Raw genomic sequence first — 23,112 nt, forward strand, 5'->3', positions numbered from 1 at the left:
TTTGGGTGTCCCTGTGTGAACTCTCCTTGTTACCTAGTCTCTGGGTCTGTGGATTGTAGCACAGACATCCTTTATTTTACAGCTAATATCCACTTATGAGTGAGTACATACCATGTTTGTCTTTATTGGTCTGGACTACCTCACTCAGGATGATTTTTTCTTCTTTTTTATTAATTAATTTTTTTCATTTTACATACCAACCACAGTTCCTCCTCCCTCCCCTCCTCCTGCTCCCCCTTCCCTTCCCCAACCCCCCCTCATCCACTCCTTAGAAAGGGTAAGGTCTCCCATTGGGAGTCAACAAGGCCTGGCATGTTCAGTTGAGGCAGGACCAACCCCCCATTTTCCTCATCAAGGTTGAGCAAGGAATCCTACCATATGGAATGGGCTTCAAAAAGCCAGCTCGGGCCGGGCGGTGGTGGCGCACGCCTTTAATCCCAGCACTCGGGAGGCAGAGCCAGGCGGATCTCTGTGAGTTCGAGGCCAGCCTGGGCTACCAAGTGAGTTCCAGGAAAGGCGCAAAGCTACACAGAGAAACCCTGTCTCAAAAAAACCAAAAAAAAAAAGCCAGCTCGGGCCGCGGCAGCCATCTTCCAGTAACTCGCCAAAATGATGAACACAAAGGGAAAGAGGAGGGGGACCCGCTATATGTTCTCCATGCCTTTTAGGAAACATGGAGTTGTTCCTTTGGCTACTTACATGCGAATCTACAAGAAAGGTGATATTGTAGACATCAAGGGAATGGGCACTGTTCAAAAAGGAATGCCTCATAAGTGTTACCATGGCAAAACCGGAAGAGTCTACAATGTCACCCAGCATGCCGTGGGCATCATTGTAAACAAGCAGGTTAAGGGCAAGATCCTTGCCAAGAGAATCAACGTGCGGATTGAGCACATCAAGCACTCTAAGAGCCGAGACAGCTTCCTGAAGCGGGTGAAGGAGAACGACCAGAAGAAAAAGGAAGCCAAGGAGAAGGGCACCTGGGTGCAGCTGAAGCGCCAGCCCGCCCCACCCAGAGAAGCACACTTTGTGAGGACTAACGGGAAGGAGCCTGAGCTGCTGGAGCCCATTCCATACGAATTCATGGCCTAATGTACAAAAAGAAATAAAAGACCTGGACTGTAAAAAAAAAAAAAAAAAAAAAAAAAGCCAGCTCATGCACCAGGGATAGATCTGGTCCCACTTCCAGAGGTCCCACAAACAGACCAGGCTACAAAACTGTCATCCACATGCAGAGGTCCTAGTTCAGTTGCATACAGGCTCCCCAGCTGTCAGTCTAGTGTCCCCGAGCTCTCACAAGTTCAAGGCATCTGTCTCTGTGGGTTTCCCCATCATGATCTTGATCCCACTTGCTCCTATAACCCCTCTTTCCTCTCTTCAACTGGACTCCCTTAGCTCAGCCTGGTGCTTGGATGTCGGTCTCTGCATCTGCTTCCATCAGTTACTGGATGAAGGTTCTCTGATGACAGTTAGGGTAGTTACTAATCTGATTACAGGGGAAGGCCAGTTCAGGAACCCTCTCCACTATTGTGGAGAAATGTGGTACATTTACACAATGTAGCTGGGGTCATCCTTGTGGAATGACCATCCTTCCTGGGAATTTTCCTAGCACCAGGTTTCTCCCTAACCCCACAATGACTCCCTCTATTGAGATATCTCTTTCATTGCTCTCCCACTCCATCCCTCCCTCAACATGACCATCCCATTCCCTCATGCTCCCATGCCCTCCCCTTTACTGCTTCCCCAACTCCCACTTTACCCAGAATATCTCATCTCTTTCCCTTTCCCAGGGCGATCCATGCATCCTTCTTAGGGTTCTCCTTGTTACCTAGTTTCTCTGTAGCTGTGGATTGTGGTCTGGTTATCCTTTGCTTTACATCTAGCATCCACTTATGAGTGAGTACCTACCATGTTTGTCTTTCTGGGTCTGGGTTACCTCACTCAGGATGATTTTTGCTAGCTCTATCCATTTGCCTTCAAATTTCATGATGTCATTTTTTTTTTTACCACTGAGTAATACTCCATTGTGTAAATGTACCACATTTCTTTATCCATTTATGTGGCGATGGTTTCAGTTCCTGGGTACTGTGAATAGTGTAGCAACAAATATATGTGGGTCATATGATACTTCTACTCTTAGATTTTTGTGTGTGTGTGAGAGTGTGTGTTCAGGTATATTAATCTGTGCATGCACCTGTGGAGGTCAGAGGTTGACTTTCAGTATCTTCCTGTACTGTTTATCTCCTTATTTGTTGAGACAAGAGTCTTTTGGAAACATTTGGTCTAGCCTGGATTGTCAGTGAGCCCCTGGAATCTATCTGTCTGTGTTTATCCACTAGTGTTAGGGTTAAAATTTTAGCTCACAGGTCTGGCTATTTTTAGATCTTTAAGGAACCTCCAGAACAGTGGCTATACAAGTTTGTATTTCCACCAGCAGTGAGGGTTTATTTTCCCAGCATTTGTTGGTGTTGACCATTCTTTTTTTTTTGGTTTTTTCGAGACAGGGTTTCTCTGTGTAGCTTTGCACCTTTCCTGGAACTCGCTTTGGAGACCAGGCTGGCCTCGAACTCACAGAGATCCGCCTGCCTCTGCCTCCAAAGTGCTGGGATTAAAGGCGAGCGCCACCACCGCCCGGCGGTGTTGGCCATTCTTATTGGTGTAAGATTCTATCTTGTAGTAGAAATTTTTTTCTTTTTTTTTTTTGTAATCAAATCATTTCAGTCAAAGGCTTGAAAGTGGATAAAGGAAAGAGTGAATGGTCTTATTTCCCTGGCCTTGCTGTCATTGAAAGTTCAATTTTGTTATTTTTTAAAGATTTTCCCCATTTTTATTTATATGTATATGTGCCTGTGGTCCTGCAGAAGAGGGCATTGGATTCCCTGGAGCTAGAGTTTCAGATGGTTGTGAGCCACCTGACATGGGTACAAGGAACTGAACTCAGGTCTTCTGGAAGAGCAGCATCAATGTAGCTTTAATTTGCATTTCCCAGATAGGCCCAGATCTTGCAAACTTCTTGAGCTATCTATTGGGCATTTATTTATATTTCTTCTTTTGAGAGCTGCCTATTCCTGTCATTGGCCTGTTTATTGACTGGGTGGTAGTGTTTTGGTGTTTCAATGTTCAGTTTTACAATTTTTAAAAAAAGATTTATTTTATGTGTATGAGTGTTTTGCCTGCATGCATGCATGTGCACCACATGTGTGCCTGCTGCCCTCGGAGGTCAGGAGAAAGCATTAGTTCCCCTGGCACTGGAGTTATGGATGATGGTGAGCCACCATGTGGGTTTGGGAACTGAATCCAGGTCCTATGAAACAGCAGCAAGTGTTCCTAACTGTGGAGCCATCTCTCCAGGCCCCACTAAGTTTCAGTTCTTTGTGTATGCAGGATATTAATCCCCTCTCTCACGTATAATTCGGTGTGTTTCCCATTTTGCCAATTGTCTCTTCATTCTGGTGATCGTTTCCTCGGTTGTGGAAGAGCGTCTCTATTTCATGCAATCTCATTTGTCAACTCTTGAGATTATTTCCTGTTCTACAGAAATCCTTTTCCAAAAGTCCTTGCCTGAGCCAATGGCTTCCAGTGTTTCCTCTAGGTTTCCTGTTGTTGGTTATTTTTCTCCTTTGAGGGGCCTGCTACCCAGCTCCCAAATAAATCACACGTGGAGGCTTATTATTACTTATGAATGCCCGGCCTTAGCTTGACCTAGTTTCTAGCCAACTTTTCTTAACTTTAAGTGATCCTGTCAACCTTTTGCCTCTGGACTTTTCTCATTCTCTTACTTCTGTAAATCTTACTCCTATTCCATGGCTGGCTGTGTAGCTGGGTGGCTGGCCCCTGGTGTCCCCTTCCTTCTCTGGCTCCTTTTCAGTCCTCTCCACCCAGATTTATCTTTCTATATATTCTCTCTGCCTGCCAGCCCCACCTATCCTTTCTCCTGCCTTGCTAATGGCCGTTCAGTTCTTTATTAGACCATCAGGTGTTTTAGACAGGCACAGCAACACAGCTTCACAGAGTTAAACAAATGCAACAGAAACAAAAGTAATACACCTTAAAATAATATTCTACTACAGTTTCCCTCTAGCAGTTTCAGAGTTCCAGTTCTTACATTGTGCTCTTTGATCCATTTTGAACTGGTTTTTGTGCAGAGAGAGCTGGATATAGATGAATTCTTCTAAATGTAGAAATGCACTTTGCCCAGCACCATTTGTTAAAGTTGCTATTTGTTCTCCAGTGTTTTTGATACCCTCTTCACAATTCAAGTGGCTCTAATGGTATGTGTTTATTTCTGGGTCCTCTATTCCATTGGTTTACACCCACCTCTATTTTTGCAAGTAACATGCTGTTCTTCTTACTATGGCTCTGTAATGCAATTTGAAATTAGATATTGTGGCACCCATGATTTGAGAGATTTAGTTGAGACAGTCTTCTAAACTCATGATCTTCTTGTCTCCCTTTTCTGAGTATTATGATGCAAGGGTGAACCACCACATCTAGTTTTGCAAGAAATCTATTAGGGGAGATGCCAGTGGGAGGAAGAGGTCAAGGGAGAGGAAGTAACTTGAGACATATTTCTAATTGTGTTTCAGGTCACACATGCAAAGGGAGCAAAGAATGGAAGAAGGCTGAGTAGGAAGCAGTCTGGGCTTGAGAAATTCCTGGTCAGGTTGATGGGGAACCAGAGCAGACAAGCCCTTAGGTGCTATGCTTGGTGGTACATGCCTGTCAAAGATCAGCGCTTTGGAGGTTGAGATAGAAGGATTACCATAAGTTTGGGGTGAGCCTTGGCGACATAATGCGTTTCATGCTAGCCTAGCATACATACTGACTTTCAGGTGAACCTGGGTTACAGAGTGAGATACTGTTTTAAGCATCTATTCCTGAAAAATAAAAGCCAGTGAAGTGGGGCATGTCTGTAATCTCAGTACTTTGGAGCTGAATCAGGAGGTTCAGGAGTTCAAGTTCAGCCTCAGCTACATATTGAGTTCCAAGTCAGCTTGAACTATGTGACACTCTATTAAAAAAAACAAAACAGCTGGGCGGTGGTGGCGCACGCCTTTAATCTCAGCACTTAGGAGGCAGAGGCAGGCGGATCTCTGTGAGTTCGAGGCCAGCCTGGGCTACAGAGTGAGTTTCAGGAAAGGCGTAAAGCTACACAGAGAAACCCTGTCTCAAAAAACAAAACAAACCCCCCCCAAAAAAACAAAAACCAAAAACCAAAAACATACAAACACCCCCCAAAAAAACCAACCAACCAACCAACCAAACAAACAAACAAACAAACAAAGTACCAAAATAAAAAAACCAATGGCAGCTAGGCGGTGGTGGCGCATGCCTTTAATCCCAGCACTCGGGAGGCAGAGCCAGGTGGATCTCTGTGAGTTCGAGGCCAGCCTGGGCTACCAAGTGAGTTCCAGGAAAGGTGCAAAGCTACACAGAGAAACCCTGTCTCGAAAAACAAAAACAAAAACAAAACAAAAAACAAAAACAAAAAGGCCAATGGCTTGATTAGATTTATGTAGGAATATATAATCTAGGGGTAGTTGCATTTTTTCATGTTGGCATTTTATAAATGTGTACCCTAACACATTAACCCAGAGGTCTCCATTGTCTTGATGATTTTCAAGCTTATTGATGTAGGAGTGTAGGGAGAGAGATAAACTGTAGTCTTAAGGACCAGCATTGGCTCAGAAATGCATTTCAGAGACTATGCTAGAGAATAGAGAATAAACACCATCTCTTCACATCTAGTTTTGCTAACTCAGCAGGGCATTACACTGCCAACCTTTTTTTTTTTTTTTTTTTTTTTTTTTGGTTTTTCGAGACAGAGTTTCTCTGTGTAGCTTTGCACCTTTCCTGGATCTCGCACTGTAGACCAGGCTGGCCTCGAACTCACAGAGATCTACCTGCCTCTGCCTCCCGAGTGCTGGGATTAAAGGTGTGTGCCACCACCGCCCGGCCACTGCCAACCTTTTACTCCCATCCCTCTCTTTCCTTTCCTCCCTCCCCCTCTCTTTCTCTTTATTTATTTTTTGATTTTTTTGAGACAGGATTTCTATGTCTAGCTCTGGATGTCCTGGAACTCACTCTGTAGACCAGGCTGGCCTCGAACTCAAGACATCCACCTGCCTCTGCCTCCTGAGTGCTGAGATTAAAGGCACTTTCTTTCTTTCTTTCTTTCTTTCTTTCTTTCTTTCTTTCTTTCTTTTCTTTCTTTCTTTCTTTCTTTCTTTCTCTCTCTCTCTCTCTCTCTCTCTCTCTCTCTCTCTCTCTCTCTCTCTCTCTCTCTTTCTTTCTTTCTCAACTTTTCCCGTGCAGTAGCACATCTGGATAATATCTGAAGTCTTGGAAGCTTGCTTCCCCCCCATTCTCCTACAAATGGAGTGTGGAAGTTTTTTTTTTTTGCCCCCTATCCCCCATGGGAGCTTTTTATTGAAGTTCTAGGACGTAATAAGCACAGCTACTCATACACACTTAACCAAAGAACAGTCTTCTATTGGGGAAGGTCATTTTTTTTGGGGGGGGGGGGGAGCCTATAGCTTGTAAACAATAAATCTGGAGGGAGGAAGGGGCCACCTGCCTAGTTGACCAGATCAGCCAAATCACCTCTGGTACAACCGAAGTGGCAGACATTGCAACAAGATTTCTTCTCACATCCAAGAACTCCCATGTTTTCATCAACACGAGTTCACATCCTCTGAATAATCTCCCCAAGGAAGAGAAAGGTTGAAATCACTTTACTGCTCTGTCTAGATCCTTCCTTTCGGAGGCAGTGTTTTGTTATGTAGTCCAGGTTGGCCTATAACTTGTAATCCTCACGCCTCTACCTCTCTTCTATCTTGAGTAGACCCTTACTTAAGCCCAGTCGAGACTTTATTTGGAAAGAGCAGCTTTAATGACAACTGGCCAAAAGATCTAATAAATGTCCCAATTCTGTTGTTGTCCTGCCCAGACTTGGTTGACAGTGGTTCTCAACCTGTGGGTCATGACCCCTTTATGGTCCAATGACCCTTTCACAGGAGTCGTATATCAGATATATCCTGTGTATCAGATATTTACATTATGATTCATAAAAGTAGCAACATTACAGTTATGAAGTAGTAATGAAAATAATGTTATGGTTGGGGTCACCACAACCTGAGGAACTGTATTAAAGGGTTGCAACAGTAGGAAGACTGAGAACCACTGCTCTATGAAGATTATAAAGGTCATGGCCTCCCTCACTGCAAACTCAGGTTGGCTTCTCAGTAGTTTACCTTGGTGGATTTGGGGTAGATCCAGTATTGGACATAGTATACTAGCCCATTCTTTTGACCTGCATGAGGACAAATGAGGCTTTTGCACATCAATGGGCAGAACCCTAAGAGAGCTGGGAAGGAGACAGGCTCATGAATACTGACGTGTGAAGAAAAACAACAGAAAGGAAGGGCCCTAGTTTGAAACAGCTCGATTTTATTTGAGAGACAGAGAGGCCAGGAGTTCGGAGACAGGAGCAAGAAGGCCCGCAGGATTTTGAGGCCCTGGAGGTATGTATCATTTTATTTTATTTACTCTTATTGTTTCAATATAAATGTTTAGATTAGTGTACAAAGTAACAGGAATCATTATGGCATTTCATATATATATATATATATTTCCATATATATATTTTTACATGTCAATGTCACATATATGTCATTATAGTTCGTTTTCATTAATTCCTCTCCTTGATGTTGTCCCCCATCTCCCCTCTGAGACGTCTGATTTTTCTTTCTTTTTCTTCATTTAGTACTACCTCTGCTTTTCTATTGCATGTGTCTCACTGCCCTCTGTAATTTTCTAGCTCCCTTACGATTTCTTCATTTCCTCTCATGAGCTTCTTTCTAGTTTGAGACTTACAAACACACACACACACACACACACACACACACACACACACACACACACACTACTACTACTACAGATGATTTTAAATCTAGGTTCCATATATGAGAGTAAATGTGTTTTTCTCTTCTGGAGTCTGGCTTATTTTGCTTTACATAATGGTTGCCAAGTGCACTCATTTTCCTATAAATGTCATGATTTCCTTTTCCATTATGGTTGCATAAAATTCCATTGTGTGTATGGCCACTTTTTTTTCTCCTTTCATCTGTTGATGGATATCTAGGAAGGGGGAAAGGGAGGGAGGAGAGAGAGAGAGAGAGAGAGAGAGAGAGAGAGAGAGAGAGAGAGAGAGAGAGAGAGAGAGAGAGAGAGATTATTAACTGTGGTGGAGCCTTTGACAGGCATGTATAAGGCCACTAGGCTTAATTCCCAGCAAAACACACACACACACACACACACACACACACACACACACACACACACACACACACAGAGAGAGAGAGAGAGAGAGAGAGAGAGAGAGAGAGAGAGAGAGAGAGAGAGGAAAAGAAAGAGAATTGGTGCCCAGAGTGTGCTTCAATAGCGTATCACTTGCCTAGCATGCATGAGGCCCTGGGTTCCATCACCAGCACTACAAAAATAAATTTGAGCCGGGCGGTGGTGTCACACACCTTTCATCTCAGCATTTGGGTGGCAGAGGCAGGCAGATTTCTGTGAGTTTGAGGCTAACCTGATCTACAGAGCGAGTTCCAGGACAGCCAGGGCTACATAGAGAAACCCTGTCTCACCCCCACCCCCCCAAATCTGTAACCATTTTATTTTGTGTATGTCATTACAATACTGAAATCTTGTAGCATGTTTATGAATCTTTCTTTACACACCTATAGTCAAGTGGTTATGATACGTTAGGAAATCTGAGGATAGTGTATTCTCCTATATTGACTCACCTAAAACACAGACCTAAAGAGATATTTCTTAGTGTTGAACTGAGAAATCTTACTCATACATTTTCCCCACATGGGTACACCATCCCAGCTGCAGCAGGCTCTGCACTACATGGGGAAGACAGATGTGATTTGGACCCTATAGAGCTTGGAGTCAAGTGGAGTGGGAGGTCTCTCATTTAAATGCCCTGGATGCTCGTTAGAATTCATTAAACTACATATGAATTTATTTCTACAGGGTCAAATCCCCTTAGCATTATCTACTGAAGGAAAACATATGGCATCCCATGACCCAACAACTGCACTGCTACATATAGAATCAAGAAAAGTGGTGTCCATGTCTGCCAAAAGACTTCATGAGACGGTTCAAAGCAGCTTTGTTCCAAATAGGCAAGAACTAGAGAGAACTCTAGCACTCAGTGACAGGACAATGGATAAATAAGGTATAGTCACACAAGCAGAACACTACACAGCAATCTGATAAAAACAGGCCCCTGCTGCACTTAACCACATACATGATTCACGGACATAATAAGTGAAAGAAGCCAGACACCCAAGAGGAAATACTGTGCACTTCCACTTAAGTGAAGTTCAAGAGTGTGTAAAGCTAATTCACCGTGATGGAACTCAGGACACTAGCTCTGCAGTGAGGAATGATATTGACCAGATTTAGTGCATACCTGCCAAGAAGACCTCATAAATATCCTAATTGCGTTGTTGTCCTTCTGAGATGCTAGAAAGGCTGTCAAGGTCTTGGTCTCCCTTACTAAAATAAGCAGTAAACTCAGGTTTGCTCGTGACAGTTTACTTTGGTGGATTTTCAGGGAGAGTCAACATTAGACAAACGCAAGCTAGTCCTTTCACTTTGCATGAGGACAGGTAAGGCTTTTTGCAAGCAAAGGGTAGAACCTTCAGAGAGTTGAGAATAAGACTAATCTAAAGAAGGAGGCAAGAGAAAGGAGTGACCCCGTGAGACAGGACTAGACAGAAACAGGGTGTGGGAGTCAGGCAGGCCAAGGGGTTGGAGAAGGGAGCAAGGATGCCAGCAGGACTTTGAGGCCCTGGAGGTGTGAGTGAAGGAGTGTGTGGAGGGCTGTTTCAGGCAGTCGGGGAGCCACACTGGCAGAATGGCTGTCTTGTTCAACTCCCTGGACTCTACCCAGGTGATGTTGACACTCTCCTCTACTCTATGACTGTCCATCTGTTCCGTTTATGCACTAAGGTGTGTTTTCTTAAAATATGGTCAGATTCTGTGGTGAGACTGAATCAGTCTTTTCATTTTTGAAATTTTGTTTGCTCCTCTTACTTTGTCAACAAATTTTATGCAGAATAAGTTTCACTGTGTCATTTTCATGTGTACATGTCATTATACCTTGTTGTCATTCGTGGCCCCCTCCACTGCCCCCTCCCATATTCTCTGCCCCTCTTTGTCAGGTTGTCTTCCCTCCCATGTCTCCCCCTAAAATTGATAGCCTCTTCTTTTGATTTTTATTGTTACACACATACATATCTGTATTGGTGAAATTATTAAGGCCACTCCACGTAGTTAAAAGGAGATTTATTTAATGGCGTAACTTAATGGCGTAAATTAAGGAATAGGTAGGTCGCGGAGTCTGGGGAAGGTGTATCGCAGTCCAGCGGTGTTCTCTGGAGCTCTGCTCGGTCCACCTCTCCAGTCCAGGGTCCCGCAACAGAGAGAGAGCCCACCGATCCAGATCTCGGGTCCCCAGGCGCCTCCCTTGGCCCCGCCTTGTAGGTGTGACAGTTGCCGAAGTCTCAATGGGGGTTGGAACTTCCAGATCAAAGCTGGAATGGCTACCCACTACATCTCTGCATGTGTGTGCACAAATATATAAATACACCATGCTGAGTCCGTTTTGTTGTTTGGATATATGGCTTCAGGGCTGGCCCCTTTGTATTGAATAAGCAATTCAGGAGCCCATCCCCGGGAGAGGCTAATTCTCCCTCGCTCCGCAGTCATTAGTTGCCTGTAGTTCTTTGTCCCTTGCACTCTGCATCAGTGTGATCACTGTTGATAGTACCATTGTTGGTGCAGACATTTCTAGGAGAGCTTTTTGCAGCAGACTTCCCAGCATTCTTGCTCTAACAATCTTTCCAGCCCTTCTTGTACCATGTTCCCTGAGCCATAGATGCTGGAACTGTGATATAGATATATCCACCGGGGCTGGGCTCCCCATCACCATTAATCTCTGCATTATTTCCAGTTATGGCTTTCTGTAACGGTCTCCATTCGCTGTAGAGGGGCTTCTTAGATAGGGAGTGGCTGTTGCACTTATTTAAGGGTGTAATGATAAGATTTAGAATGTAGGAAGAAATTATGCTGGTCTAGCAAACTGGTGGTAGTGGATTCTTTTCACGGGTCTATGACCTCACTAGCCCCAGGAAGTTAGGTTTCCAGGACCAGGCATGACTTCCATATTGTTGGATGGGCCTTAAGTCGAACTAGACAACTGTTGATTACCACCAATATGGGAGCGCCACTTATTGCACCTTTGCATGCATCTTGCCATGCTAGTCATTGTTGTGCATCATAGGCATCACAGCTGGATAGGACTATTAGTTACTTTCCTCCCTTGGCAGCTTGAATAGTATTTTCTAGTACCATGGAAGCTAGACTGCAGGAAAGAGGCTTTCAGGTCCAATCCAGCTTGAACCATCCAAGTCCTGTGTCCTGAGTGCATGGTATCTTCAGCAACAGGGGGTGACCTTTAACCTCTGAGAGGCAACCAAGGAAATATATGGTTTGGGGAGTCATTTGGATTACCCTGAATCACCATTTGAAAGGAAGTTTCTCTTGCCTTTAATATGAAAATTTATTACTGTGTTTCCATAGTAAAGTGGCAATTAATAAGGCAATCCCCCGTAGTCTTATCTGATAGTCAAAAGAGGTTTATTTTGGTGTGGCTTACAACCAGCAAATGGTTACAGAATCCAGGAGAGATGAGATGCAGTCCAACTCAGTTCTCTGGAGAACTCTGACTTGGTCTGCAATCCAGCATCTAGGATCACAAGGTAGCCAAAAAAGCGATCATGAATGCATCTCCCCTCTTAAGGGGTTCCTGTCTTGTCCACGCCCGAGTGGGGGCAGGTACCTAGCAGTTACCTGCTGCCTTCTAGGGGCGGTGCTTCAGGGGTGAATGAAGCACAGACACCCACCCCTACACCATAGTCAAAATTTCTGATCATAGTTTCCTTCTTGCCTTTGTACAGGGCCAAAAGAGACGCACTGGGCAGCCTTAAAACAGACTCCAGGGATATGATCTACAGCATGACCTTTTAGACCAAATCCAGCAACTTCATCATTTTCCTCAATGAAGTTCGAGCAGCCATCATTGGGCACAGAAGCTATGATTTCCTTGCTGTTCTTGGTGGGCTGCACCCTGTCACACTTCCTGATGGCAGAATTTGGCTGTTTGGCTTCGACCCCTATTTTTTCTAGCACAACTCCCTTTGCATGAGAAGAACTGGTTCTCAGGGCTGTGCCCAAATAGGCTTGCTTGTATTGTTTACCATGCCACTTCTGGTTCTGTCAGGGAATGTGAAGCTTCCTGGCAGTGTGAAGACCACAACAGTTACTGGGGTGTGTGTGTGTGTGTATGTGTGTGTGTGTGTGTGAGAGAGAGACAGAGACAGAGACAGAAAGAGAGAGAGAGAGAGAGAGAGAGAGAGAGAGAGAGAGAGAGAGAGAGAGAGAGAGGGGGGAGAGGAAAAAGAGCTAGTCTATGGTTTTAGAGGAGAGCATTGTCAGTTTTAGTGTGTGTGTGTGTGTGTGTGTGTGTGTGTGTGTGTGTGTGTGTGTGGTCTATACTTATAATTTTAGGTAAATATAAGATAATATGGTTCCTTGAGGCCTTGATGTTATCTCTCATTTATCCTTCTGTATTGACCTCCCTCCCCATCCTCATTTCCCACTTTGAATCACCTGCATCCTGATAATACACCCCTCATCCCTCCCTCCCCACTGCTCCATATATGGTCACTTTGTAATTTCCTGATTTCTGCTGGTATTTTATGTTTTATACTCACATCTGAAGCTTTGGAGCTAGGAACTGCAGATGAGAGAACACATGCATATATAATTTTGAATACAGTGTTTGTATATGAGCATGCTGTGCTGTATTTGTCTAAATCTGGCTTATTTCATTTAGTGTAATGATTTCCAGTTGCATCCATTTTCTGAAAAATGTCACGATTTCATTTTCCTTTATGGATCCCAAATATTCCATTATGTACCTATACCTCATTTTCTTTTAAAAATATTTATTTCTGGGGTTGGGGATTTAGCTCAGTGGTAGAGCATTTGCCTAGCAAGCACAAGGCCCTGGGTTCGGTCCTCAGCTCCGGAAAAAAAAAAATTATTTCTAGCCGGGTGGTGGTGGTGCATGCCTTTAATCTCAGTACTCAGGAGGCAGAGGCAGGTGGATCTGTGTGAGTTTGAGGACAACCTGGTCTACAGAGTGAGTTTCAGGACACACAGAGCTACACAGTGAAACCCTGTCTCAGAAAATGAAAAAAATATTTCATGTGTATAGATGCTTTGTCAGTGTGTATGTCTGTGCACCAAGTGCATACAGTGCCCATGAAGGTTAGAAGAGGGTGTTGGGTTCTCTGGGACTGGAGTTACAGTGGGTTGTGAGGCAGAAGAGCAACAGCAAGCACTCTTAACCTCTGAGCCATCTCTCCAGTCCTATACTTAATTTTCTGTAGCCATTCATGTAGCCAGAAGGTATCTCGGGTCCCGCCTGCTCCCCCCTCCCCCATGGACCCACAGTCGCATATAAAGTCATCATTCAGAGGCTTAATATTATTTATAACTGCTTGGCCATTAGCTCAGGCTTATTACTGACTAACTCTTACACTGAAATTAACCCATAATTCTTATCTATGTTTAGCCACACGGCTTGGTACCTTTTCACAGTTCTGTCTTGTCATCTTGCTTCCTCTGTATCTGGCTGGCAACTCCTGACTCAACCCTTCCTCTTCCCAGAGTACTCCTTGTCTGCTTGCCCCTTCTATACTTCCTGTCTGGCTAATGGCCAATTAGTGTTTTATTAAACCAGTGTACAAAAGCATTATCCCACAGCACATTCATCTGCTGATTGACATCTAGGCTGGTTCCCTTACCTAGTTATTGTGAACTATAGCTATTAGAATATCTAGCTATTGTGAAAAATGCACTAGAGTATGGTTGATATATACAGTGAATACTCCATTGGAGTAAGCTGATTTTCCTTTTCCCAGAAGGCATCAATTGCAAATAGCTTCTTGGTTAGGGCTGAAACTTTGTGTTCATTTCTACTCAGTGCTTGAATTTTGTTTGGTTTGGACTTGTACAGATCTTGTGTGTCTTTTCATGGTCTCTGTGAGTTCATGTGTGTATCAATCCTGTTGTGTTTAGAAGATACTTGTTGTGTCTAGAAGACACTTCCTTGGAGTCATTCACTACCTCTGACTCTTACAATCTTTCTGCTTCGTCTTCTGCATAGATATCTCATTTAGGGCTGTGCTCCAAAGTCTTTCATTCTCTGCATTGTCTAGTTGTGGGGCTCTATGCTAATTATTACCAATTATAAGAAGTTTCTTTGATGAAGGTTGAATTATGAATTAATCTATGGGCACATCTATATGTCATTAGGAGTCATTTTATTGCTATGTTCCTTTAGCTGAATAATAATAGGTTTCCCCCTAGGTTCATGGCCTATTGAGTCTCAGGTTCTTGGCTTCTTTAGTATTGTTAGGTATGAGTTCCACCTCGTGGAACAGGCCTTAAATCCAATGGAAATGTGGATGGTTACTTCTATGATATTTATGCAACACTACCACATACTAATGTATATTTCAGGCAGGTCTGTGTTGTAGGTCACAGGATTTGTAGCTTGGAAATATTGTGGTTACTCTTCCCCTCTAGTAGCACGAAATGAGCACCATGAATGTCAGGTAGTAGGGGTGAACTTCTAGTTGGGCACCAGCTCAATTTCCTCATGCCCAGTGATATAAGTCAGTTTTGTCTTCAGCAATAGGACCTTACCATCAGGTTATGGAGAGCAGCCAATAAAAGCTACTGATTTTTGTGTTGATTTTGGGTCCTGCTACTTTATTGAAACTATCTATCAGAAGTGTTTCCTGGCATAGAATTAAGTTCTTTTAATTTTAAAATCCTGTCATCTGCAAATAGGGATTATTTGACTTCTTTCCTTTCTGTATCCCTTTACATTTCCTTCTCTTGTCTTATTGCACTAGCTAAGACTTTAAACATTGTACTGAATAAGTGGAGAGAGTAGGCACCCTTATCTCATTAGCAATTTCAGAAGAAATGCTCTCAGTTTTCCCCCATTTAATACAGTGTTGGATATAGGTTTGTTGTATATAGCATTTATTATGTTGAGGTATATTACTTGTATTCCTAGTTTTTTCAGGGATTTATCATGAAGGGTTGTGGAAATTTGCTAAAGGTCTTCTGTGTATCAATTGAGATGATCACGTGATTTCTGTCCTTCAGTCTATTATTTGCAGAATTATACTTATTGATTTGTTCATATCGAGCTCACCTTTCATCCATAAAATGAAGCTAACTTGGTCATGGTATGTGGTTTTCTAAGTGTGGTTTTGAATTTGGCTTGCCAGAATTATATTGAGAAATTTTCATCTATGTTCATTAGGGTTATTGGTCTAGTTGTCTTTTTTTTTTTTTTTTTTTTTTGGTTTTTCGAGACAGGGTTTCTCTGTGTAGATTTGCGCCTTTCCTGGAACTCTCTTGGTAGTCCAGGCTGGCCTCGAACTCACAGAGATCCGCCTGGCTCTGCCTTCCGAGTGCTGGGATTAAAGGCGTGCGCCACCACCGCCCGGCTTTTTTTTTTTTGGTTTTCTAGTTGTCTTTTTAGTCTGTCCTGGTTTTGGTATCAGGGTAAGGCTAGCTTTGAAGCATGAGTTTGCTAGTGTTCCTGTGTTTTCTGTTTTATGGAACAGTTTGAAGAATATTGGTGTTTGCTTTTCTTGCAAAGTTTGGTAGAATTCAGCAATGAATCTATTTGGTCTATTTATTACTGCTTCAATCTTGTTGGTTTTTAATAAATGTAAGTTGTCTAGAATCTTCATTTAATTTTGCCACATCATACACTGTTCAGGAATTTACCCTTTTCTTCTAGATTTCTCAGTTTTTGGAATATACGTTTTCAAAGTATTCCCCAATGGTTCTCTAGATTTTATTGGAATAGACAATACTCTTTTCCTTTCACCTTGACTTTTATTAATTTGTGTCTTCTTTCTCTTCACTTTGGCTACTTTAGCCAGGGATTGGTCAATCTCCCTCATTTCTTCAAAGCATCAACTCTTTGATTGATATATTTGATTGGTAATATTGATATTTATAATTTTAGTCTGCATTTAATCAATTTCAGCCTTGATTTTTATTATTTCATGCTGCACACTGATTTTTTTTTTTTTTTTTTTTTTTTTTTTTTTTTTTTTTTTTTTTTTTGGTTTTTCGAGACAGGGTTTCTCTGTGTAGCTTTGCGCCTTTCCTGGATCTTGTGCTGTAGACCAGGCTGGCCTCGAACTCACAGAGATCCGCCTGGCTCTGCCTCCCGAGTGCTGGGATTAAAGGCGTGCGCCACCACCGCCCGGCTGCACACTGATTTTGAATTTGAATTGTTATTGTTTTTCTTGGACCTTAGGTATATCATTGGATTACTTATTTGAGATCGTTCTGATTATTTTGTAATGTAAACACCACCAGCTGCTGCAAATCGTTCCTTTTAGAACCACCCCAGCTCTATCTCGAAGGTTCTGGGAAACTGTGCTTTCATTTTCATCTGATTTAAGGCATTTAAATATCCTCCCTGATTTATTCAGCACTACATTTACGAGTACATTGTTTAGTCTCCATGTATTTGCTCTAGTTTTATTGTACCACAATCTAATAAGATACAAGAGGAATTTTCAGTTCGTTTGTGTTTGTCAAAAACCGATTTGTGGCCTACAGTGTGGCTTGTATATGTGTGTATGTGTTTATGGAGGCCATAAACTGATATTGGATGTCTTTCTCAATTAATTGTTTTTCACCTTGCTTTTTGAGACAAGTCTCTCACTGTACCTGGAGCTCACTGATTCAGCTACACTGGCTAGCCAGTGACCTCCAAGGATCCTCCTTGTCTCTGCCTCCCAGCACCGGGATTACAGTCACATGCTGTCTGTCACACTTGACTTTTTACATGGCTGCTGGTTATTGAATTCAGGTCCTCATGGTTACACTGTGAGCACTTTACTGAGTGATCTAACTCCCTAGCCCTGAAGGCGCTCTATTTCACAGAAGGTTCCATGGGCTACTGAAAAGAATTGTATTTGATATCTGCCGGATGGAATATTCTGTGTATGTCTATTAAGTTCATTTGATCTATGGAATAGCTTAACTTTGAGGTTTCTTTGTTAATTTTCAGTTTGGATGACTTATCTAGAGATAAGAATAGGGTATTACATCATTCAATATTATTGTATCAGGACCCATTTGACCTGCTGTGTTAGGATTCTATTGATGTGATAGGACACCATAACCAAAAGTAACCTGGGGGATGGAAGAGTTTATTTCAGCTTACAGTTCAACATGACAGTCCATCATCAAAAAAAAAAAAAGTCAGGGTAGGAACTCAGGGCAGGAACATGGAGGCAGGAATTGAAGCAGAAATCATGGAGGGGTGCTGTTTACTGGCTTTTCCCTCATGGTTTGCTCAGTCTGCTTTCTTATATATTCCAGGACCACCAGCCCAGAGATGGCACCACAGGCAATGGGCTGGGTCCTCCCACATAACATCAATAATTAATCAAAAAACAAAAGAAAACAAAACAAAACAACAACAAAAAAAGTTCCACAGGCTTGCCCACAGGCCATTTTTTTGAGGCATTTTTTTTTCAGTTGAGATTTTCTTCTCTCATCTGACTCGAGCTTGTGTTAAGTTGACATAACACTAGCCAGCACATCTGTTACACCCATTAGTGTTTTTTTTTTTAAATGAAATCAGGGACTGAAGAGATGGCTCAGCCATTAAAGGCTAGGCTCACAACCAAAAATATAAAAATGAAATTGGGAGCTTTGATATCTTGGTACATATGTATTTCCAATTGTTATTTCTTGTCTTATTGCTTGAGCTAAGACTTTGAGCAGTATATTGAAGAAGAGTAGCAAGAAAGAGCACCTTTGCTTTATTCCAGATTTCAGAGGAAATACTGAGTTTCCCTCCATTTAGTTTAATGTTGGCTACAGGTTTCTTTTTAAAAATTTATTCTTTGAGCCAGGTGGTGGCAGCACACTTTAATCCCAGCATTCAGGAGGCAGAGGTAGGTGGATCTCTCTGAGTTCAAGGCCAGCCTGGTCTACAGAGCAAGTTCTAGGACAGCCATGGCTACACAAAGAAACCCTGTCTTGAAAAACTGAAAAAAAAAACCCAAATAAACAAACAGGCACACACAGAAACAGAAACAAACAATTGTGATGCTAGAACGTTGCATCTGAATTACATTAACTTCTCTACGGCTTGAGGCAATTGTAATTCTCTTTTTGTTCCTTGGCCAGTTTGACTCACCTAGCAAAATCCTGCAATGATGCTCGCATAGCTGCTTCTCCCCAAGTCATGTTTACCTGAAGGGAGAAATGGTTCTTGTAGTGTGGGTGTTTAGAAATCAACAAAAGAAAACACGGGGCTCTTCTCACGGTGGCTCATTGCACAGGCCATGGGTAAATGTACTGCAGATGTAATATGATATATCTATTCGCATGAACACCAGGGTGAGTCCTTATTTATACAGAATGCTATTGCTATGAGATGATGTTCATGCAGTCAGTTGATAGGCAAATGATGTCAAATAGCCAGGCCATCTTCTTGGCACATGCCTATTAACTCTGAATTGTTTTATAAAGTCCTTGGCAATAGAACAACTTGAACCTTCAACATCCTGTGAAGCACAATTTTTAGCTTATTCTGGAAAATCTTAGCTAGTTCACCAGAAAGGTCATTGTGTTTTGTTTTGGAAAAGGATTCAAGGGCTCTGGGTGTTTTCCTGATGCTGTTTGTCAGTTTCCTACAGGCAAAGTATGGGAGTCTATGGAAAAATAGCATCTAACTTTCATAGAATCATGTTTCTTATTCATTGTCGTGTGCCCATCCTTCTTTTTTCCCCAACATTATTATCAATTCGCATTCTGATGATACAGAGCCTAACTCTTATCTACATGATTTCTACATGCTGCTTATGTTTATGAACATATTCTGTGCTGAAGTATTTCTTTTTTCACATTGATAGTTTTATTTTGTTTAAATGATATTTTTATTCTTTGGAAGTTCCATACATTTATAGACTGTATATAAGTCATATTCATCCACCATTATCTCCCTTTCACTTATCCCCCTGGAGTCCCCATCTCACATCCCTCCCAGCTTCATGTTTTCTTTTGTTGTTGTTGTTAGGAATAGCCACATGAGTCCAATTAGTGCTGCCCATATGCACGTGGGTATATACCTATCCACTGGGGCATGAGCAACCTACCAGTGTCTGTGGTTCACCAAGGCTGAGTGATTTTCCCTCCTCGCAGCTATCAACTGCTGACAGTGCCTTTGGTAGGACTGGGGCCTCAAGGGGCTCTCCTCCATCCATGATGGAATGTTGACTGCTTGATCTTGTTCACTGTAGTATTTCGGTGACCTATTTCTAGTTTGCTTTTTGGAGCCAAGATCTTACTCTGTAGTCCAGGTTGAACTTCAACTTGCCATGTAGACCAGGCTGGCCTTGAACCTGTAAATGTCTTCTTGCCTTAGTTTCCTGAGTGCTAGGATTTACAGGTATATGCCATCATGCCCAGCCTTCAATAGCCTTTTCTTTGTGTGTGGGGGGGATAATTTTTCCTCTCCTTTGACATTTTTTAAGGTCTTTAATTTTTTTGAGACCAGGTCTCAAAACATAGCCCTGGCTGTCCTGGACTCACTCTCTAGACCAGGCTGGCCTCGAACTCTCAGAGATCTGTCTGCCTCTCCCTCCTGAGTGCTGGGACTAAAGGTGTCCTGGCTTTGTGTACGTTTTTTCCCACTGAGGAGGTTCTGTAGCCAGGGCTGACCTTGAATTCCTGATCTTACTGTCTCTACTTCCAAGTGCTGGGACTACAGGCATGCATTACCACATCTAGCTCAAGGGAATAGTCTCTTGATTATTTTGATGAGGATCTCACTATGCACTTGAGGTCATCTTGCTTCTGAGTGCTGGGGTAACAGGCGTGGGCCAGCACCCCCAACTCTGATGGAGTGTTGATTGATTCATTTTTACAAATTTTCGAAGCACACAAAAAAATTGAAAACCAAACAAATGCAAGTGAATGGCTTAAAATATATTGGCTGAGATCAAATGCTTTCCAGCAATTGAATATTACTAAAAGGAACTGACTTGTTAAGTCTATTTTTTTCTTTTCCTTTTTCTGGTGCTGATAATTGAAACCAGGGTCTATGTACACATGCTAGGCAAGCACTCTACTGATGAGCTGTATCCCTAGCTCTGATAACATCTTTTTATTTTAGTGTATGTGTGTTTGGTGTTTTTAGGTGCACGTGTGTTGTGTTTGGGTACATTTGGAGGCCTGAGATTGACATTGGGTGTTTTCTTTGGTTGCTCTCCACCTTATATATCTAGGCAGGGTCTCTAATTGAACCTGGAGTTTGCTATTTTGGCTAGTCTGGTTAGCCAGCATGCTCCAGGTATCCTGTCTCTGCTCCCTGCATACTAAGTTATATGCACACACCATCATAACTTCCCTGTATTTACATAGGTGCTGAGGTCTCCATGTTTGTGGGGCAAGCATTTTATCCACAGAGCCATCTCCCAAGCCCTTTAACGAAGTTTTTATGGTGAATACACAAGTTTTGGGATTGTAATAATAGCTGAGAACATGAGTTCTTTTGTTGCTGTTGGTAAATCTTATTTTTCTTATATTTCAAATTTATTACATGTTTGTGGACACAATTGTGTTTTCCTCCAAGATCTCTGGACACTTTTATGTACTCGAGGCATCATTAATAGTCCGAGGACTGTACTTGGCCAATACTTCTCAGAGGATACTTGAGAGGGAATAATAAAGTGAGTGACTGTGGACAGGAAAGCTTTGACAGTGGGGAAGAGAATCATTAGCATCAGTGGTATGATTTGCCAAAGCATCAGCAGTTCACTGATGCAGGGTGTATGTTTAAAAACAGATTTTAGGAAGTTAAAACTGATGCATTCCAGTGCAACAGTTTACTTTTTAACCAAGACAATTCAAATTGTGGTAGAACACACACAGCACAGAATTGATCATTTAAAAGTGTACAGTTTAGTAGTGTTGTGTTTCCACATCGCTGTATTAAAGATCTCCAGACCCTTTTCATCTCGTAAAACTTGAATTCTATAGTCATCAATGTGGTGATATATTTGTAATCTAAGAAATAAAGCTTGCCTGAAGATCAGAGGACAGAGCCAGCCACAGAGTTAAACATAGGGGTCAGGCAGTAGTGGCACACACCTTTAATCCTAGCATTCGGGAGGCAGAGGCAGAGATCTGTCCGGATTTCTGTGAGTTCAAGGCCACACTGGGCTACACGAGAATAATCCAGTCTAAATGAGAAACAGCCAGGTAGTGGTGGCACACACCTTTAATTCCAGCACTTGAATCACACGCCTTTAAGCCCAGCACTGGTGAGGTTTAGACAGGAAGTGATAAGGCTGGGCAGAGAAAGGCATATAAGGCGGGAGGAGACAGAAGTTAGGCCTTTTGGCTGAGGACTCAGAGGCATTCAGTCTGAGGATTCGTGGAGACAGGATCTTCTCTTTTTGGCTGAGGAGTTGGCAGGTGAGAAGTGACTGTGGCTTGTTTCTTCTGATCTTTCAGCATTTACCCCGATATCTGGCTCCAGGTTTTTATTATAAGACCATTTAGGATTTGTGCAACACATCAAGCCACAATTAATTTTCCTCTCTTCCCCACCCTTGGAAACGGCCATTCTGATTTCTGTCTCTATGAATTTATCGGCATTGGATAAAGTAAGTGTCTGTGATTTTTCTATTTCACCCAGCATAATCCATATAACAGGATATGTGAGACTTTTCTTCTTTCAGGGTCTGTAATCTTCCATTCCATGTACACATTAAGTTTTGTTCATTCATTCTTCTATCAATGGACCTTTTGGTCAACACAAATTAGCTTTGGAAGTGTGGTTATTATTTTACGTATTTACACCCTTCTTCATTCCTATGTAAGCTGAGGCAGAAAATTCATTTAATTAAAACATAAGCCAGGTGCAGTGGGACACAGACGTCATCGCCAGAGTTTGACAGGTGAGGAGGTGGGAGGAGCAGGCACTCAAGGTCAGCCTATATTATAGAGTGGGACACCGTCTCCACCCATCTCTCTGTCCAAATCAAGCCAGGCACTAGAGTATAGTTTAGTGGCAGAGCGTTTACCAAGCATTCATGAGGCCCTGGGTTTGAGTCTCTGCAGGTGGCATGCACCTGTATTCCCAACTGCTTGGGGTCATGAGATAGGGGGATTGGTTAAATCTAAGAATTCAGGGCCAACATTCTGAGACCTCTGTATAAAAATAAAGAAAAGAAGAACAAAAGAAAGAAGCAAATTTGAGGTGTGGTGACACACATCTGTAATCAAAGCCCCTATACTATATGAGACCCTGTCTTAAACCACCACCAGGCCCACCATCAACAACAAGAATAAACCAAACCCAAATCTAGTTAGTTACCCTTACTAAAGTTTGGAATGTATGGTTTTGAGACTTGCTAAAAATAATGTCTTAACTTAATTTTACTACTTCAATCTGAATCAAAACACTTTCTGAGCTCAGAAAGCTCTCCACTGATTAATTACAGATACAAACAGATGTCCAGATGTGAATAACTATGTAGTCTATCTATATGCAGAATCTTTGTGTATCTGATGTACTCCGAGTAAACTATATGGAAGCGAAAGATGACTCGCTAAAGAAACAGATATCTATTTAATGAAATAAGGCATAGTACAATTTATCCTTTCAGCTCATCCTTAATTTGTTCAAATTCCACCCATTATGATAACACTCGGGTTTATATAGACCATTTCAAAGCTGATTATGAGACTTGCACTGTGCCAAGTGAGGCATAACTGAGTGTCTTAGCAAAGCATTTTCCTACTGTACCGTGGGAAAGAAACATTGCTATCAGGGAGCCTGGGAAAAGGCTGGAGAAGTGTCCTCACCAACTGGATATTCAGAAGGAGGTGTCTCTGCGA

General features: G+C 42.4%; 1 protein-coding gene and 1 pseudogene across 1 annotated transcript; one reads left to right on the forward strand and one right to left on the reverse strand.

Annotated features, from left to right (window-relative positions):
* The first annotated feature begins 585 nt into the window (after positions 1-585).
* On the forward strand, positions 586-1,128 carry LOC128114618 (60S ribosomal protein L21-like). The gene has a single exon (XM_052744779.1). It carries the CDS (start codon positions 610-612, stop codon positions 1,090-1,092), a length of 483 nt encoding a protein of 160 aa, XP_052600739.1. The 5' UTR covers positions 586-609; the 3' UTR covers positions 1,093-1,128.
* A 9,779-nt stretch (positions 1,129-10,907) lies between these two features.
* The window catches only part of LOC128114062 (40S ribosomal protein S23-like), a 31,976-nt pseudogene continuing 19,771 nt past the window's right edge, over positions 10,908-23,112 (reverse strand).

This window comes from Peromyscus californicus, unplaced genomic scaffold (genome assembly GCF_007827085.1).
Source record: "Peromyscus californicus insignis strain IS unplaced genomic scaffold, ASM782708v3 Scaffold_10__1_contigs__length_136768540, whole genome shotgun sequence".
Taxonomy (NCBI): domain Eukaryota; kingdom Metazoa; phylum Chordata; class Mammalia; order Rodentia; family Cricetidae; genus Peromyscus; species Peromyscus californicus.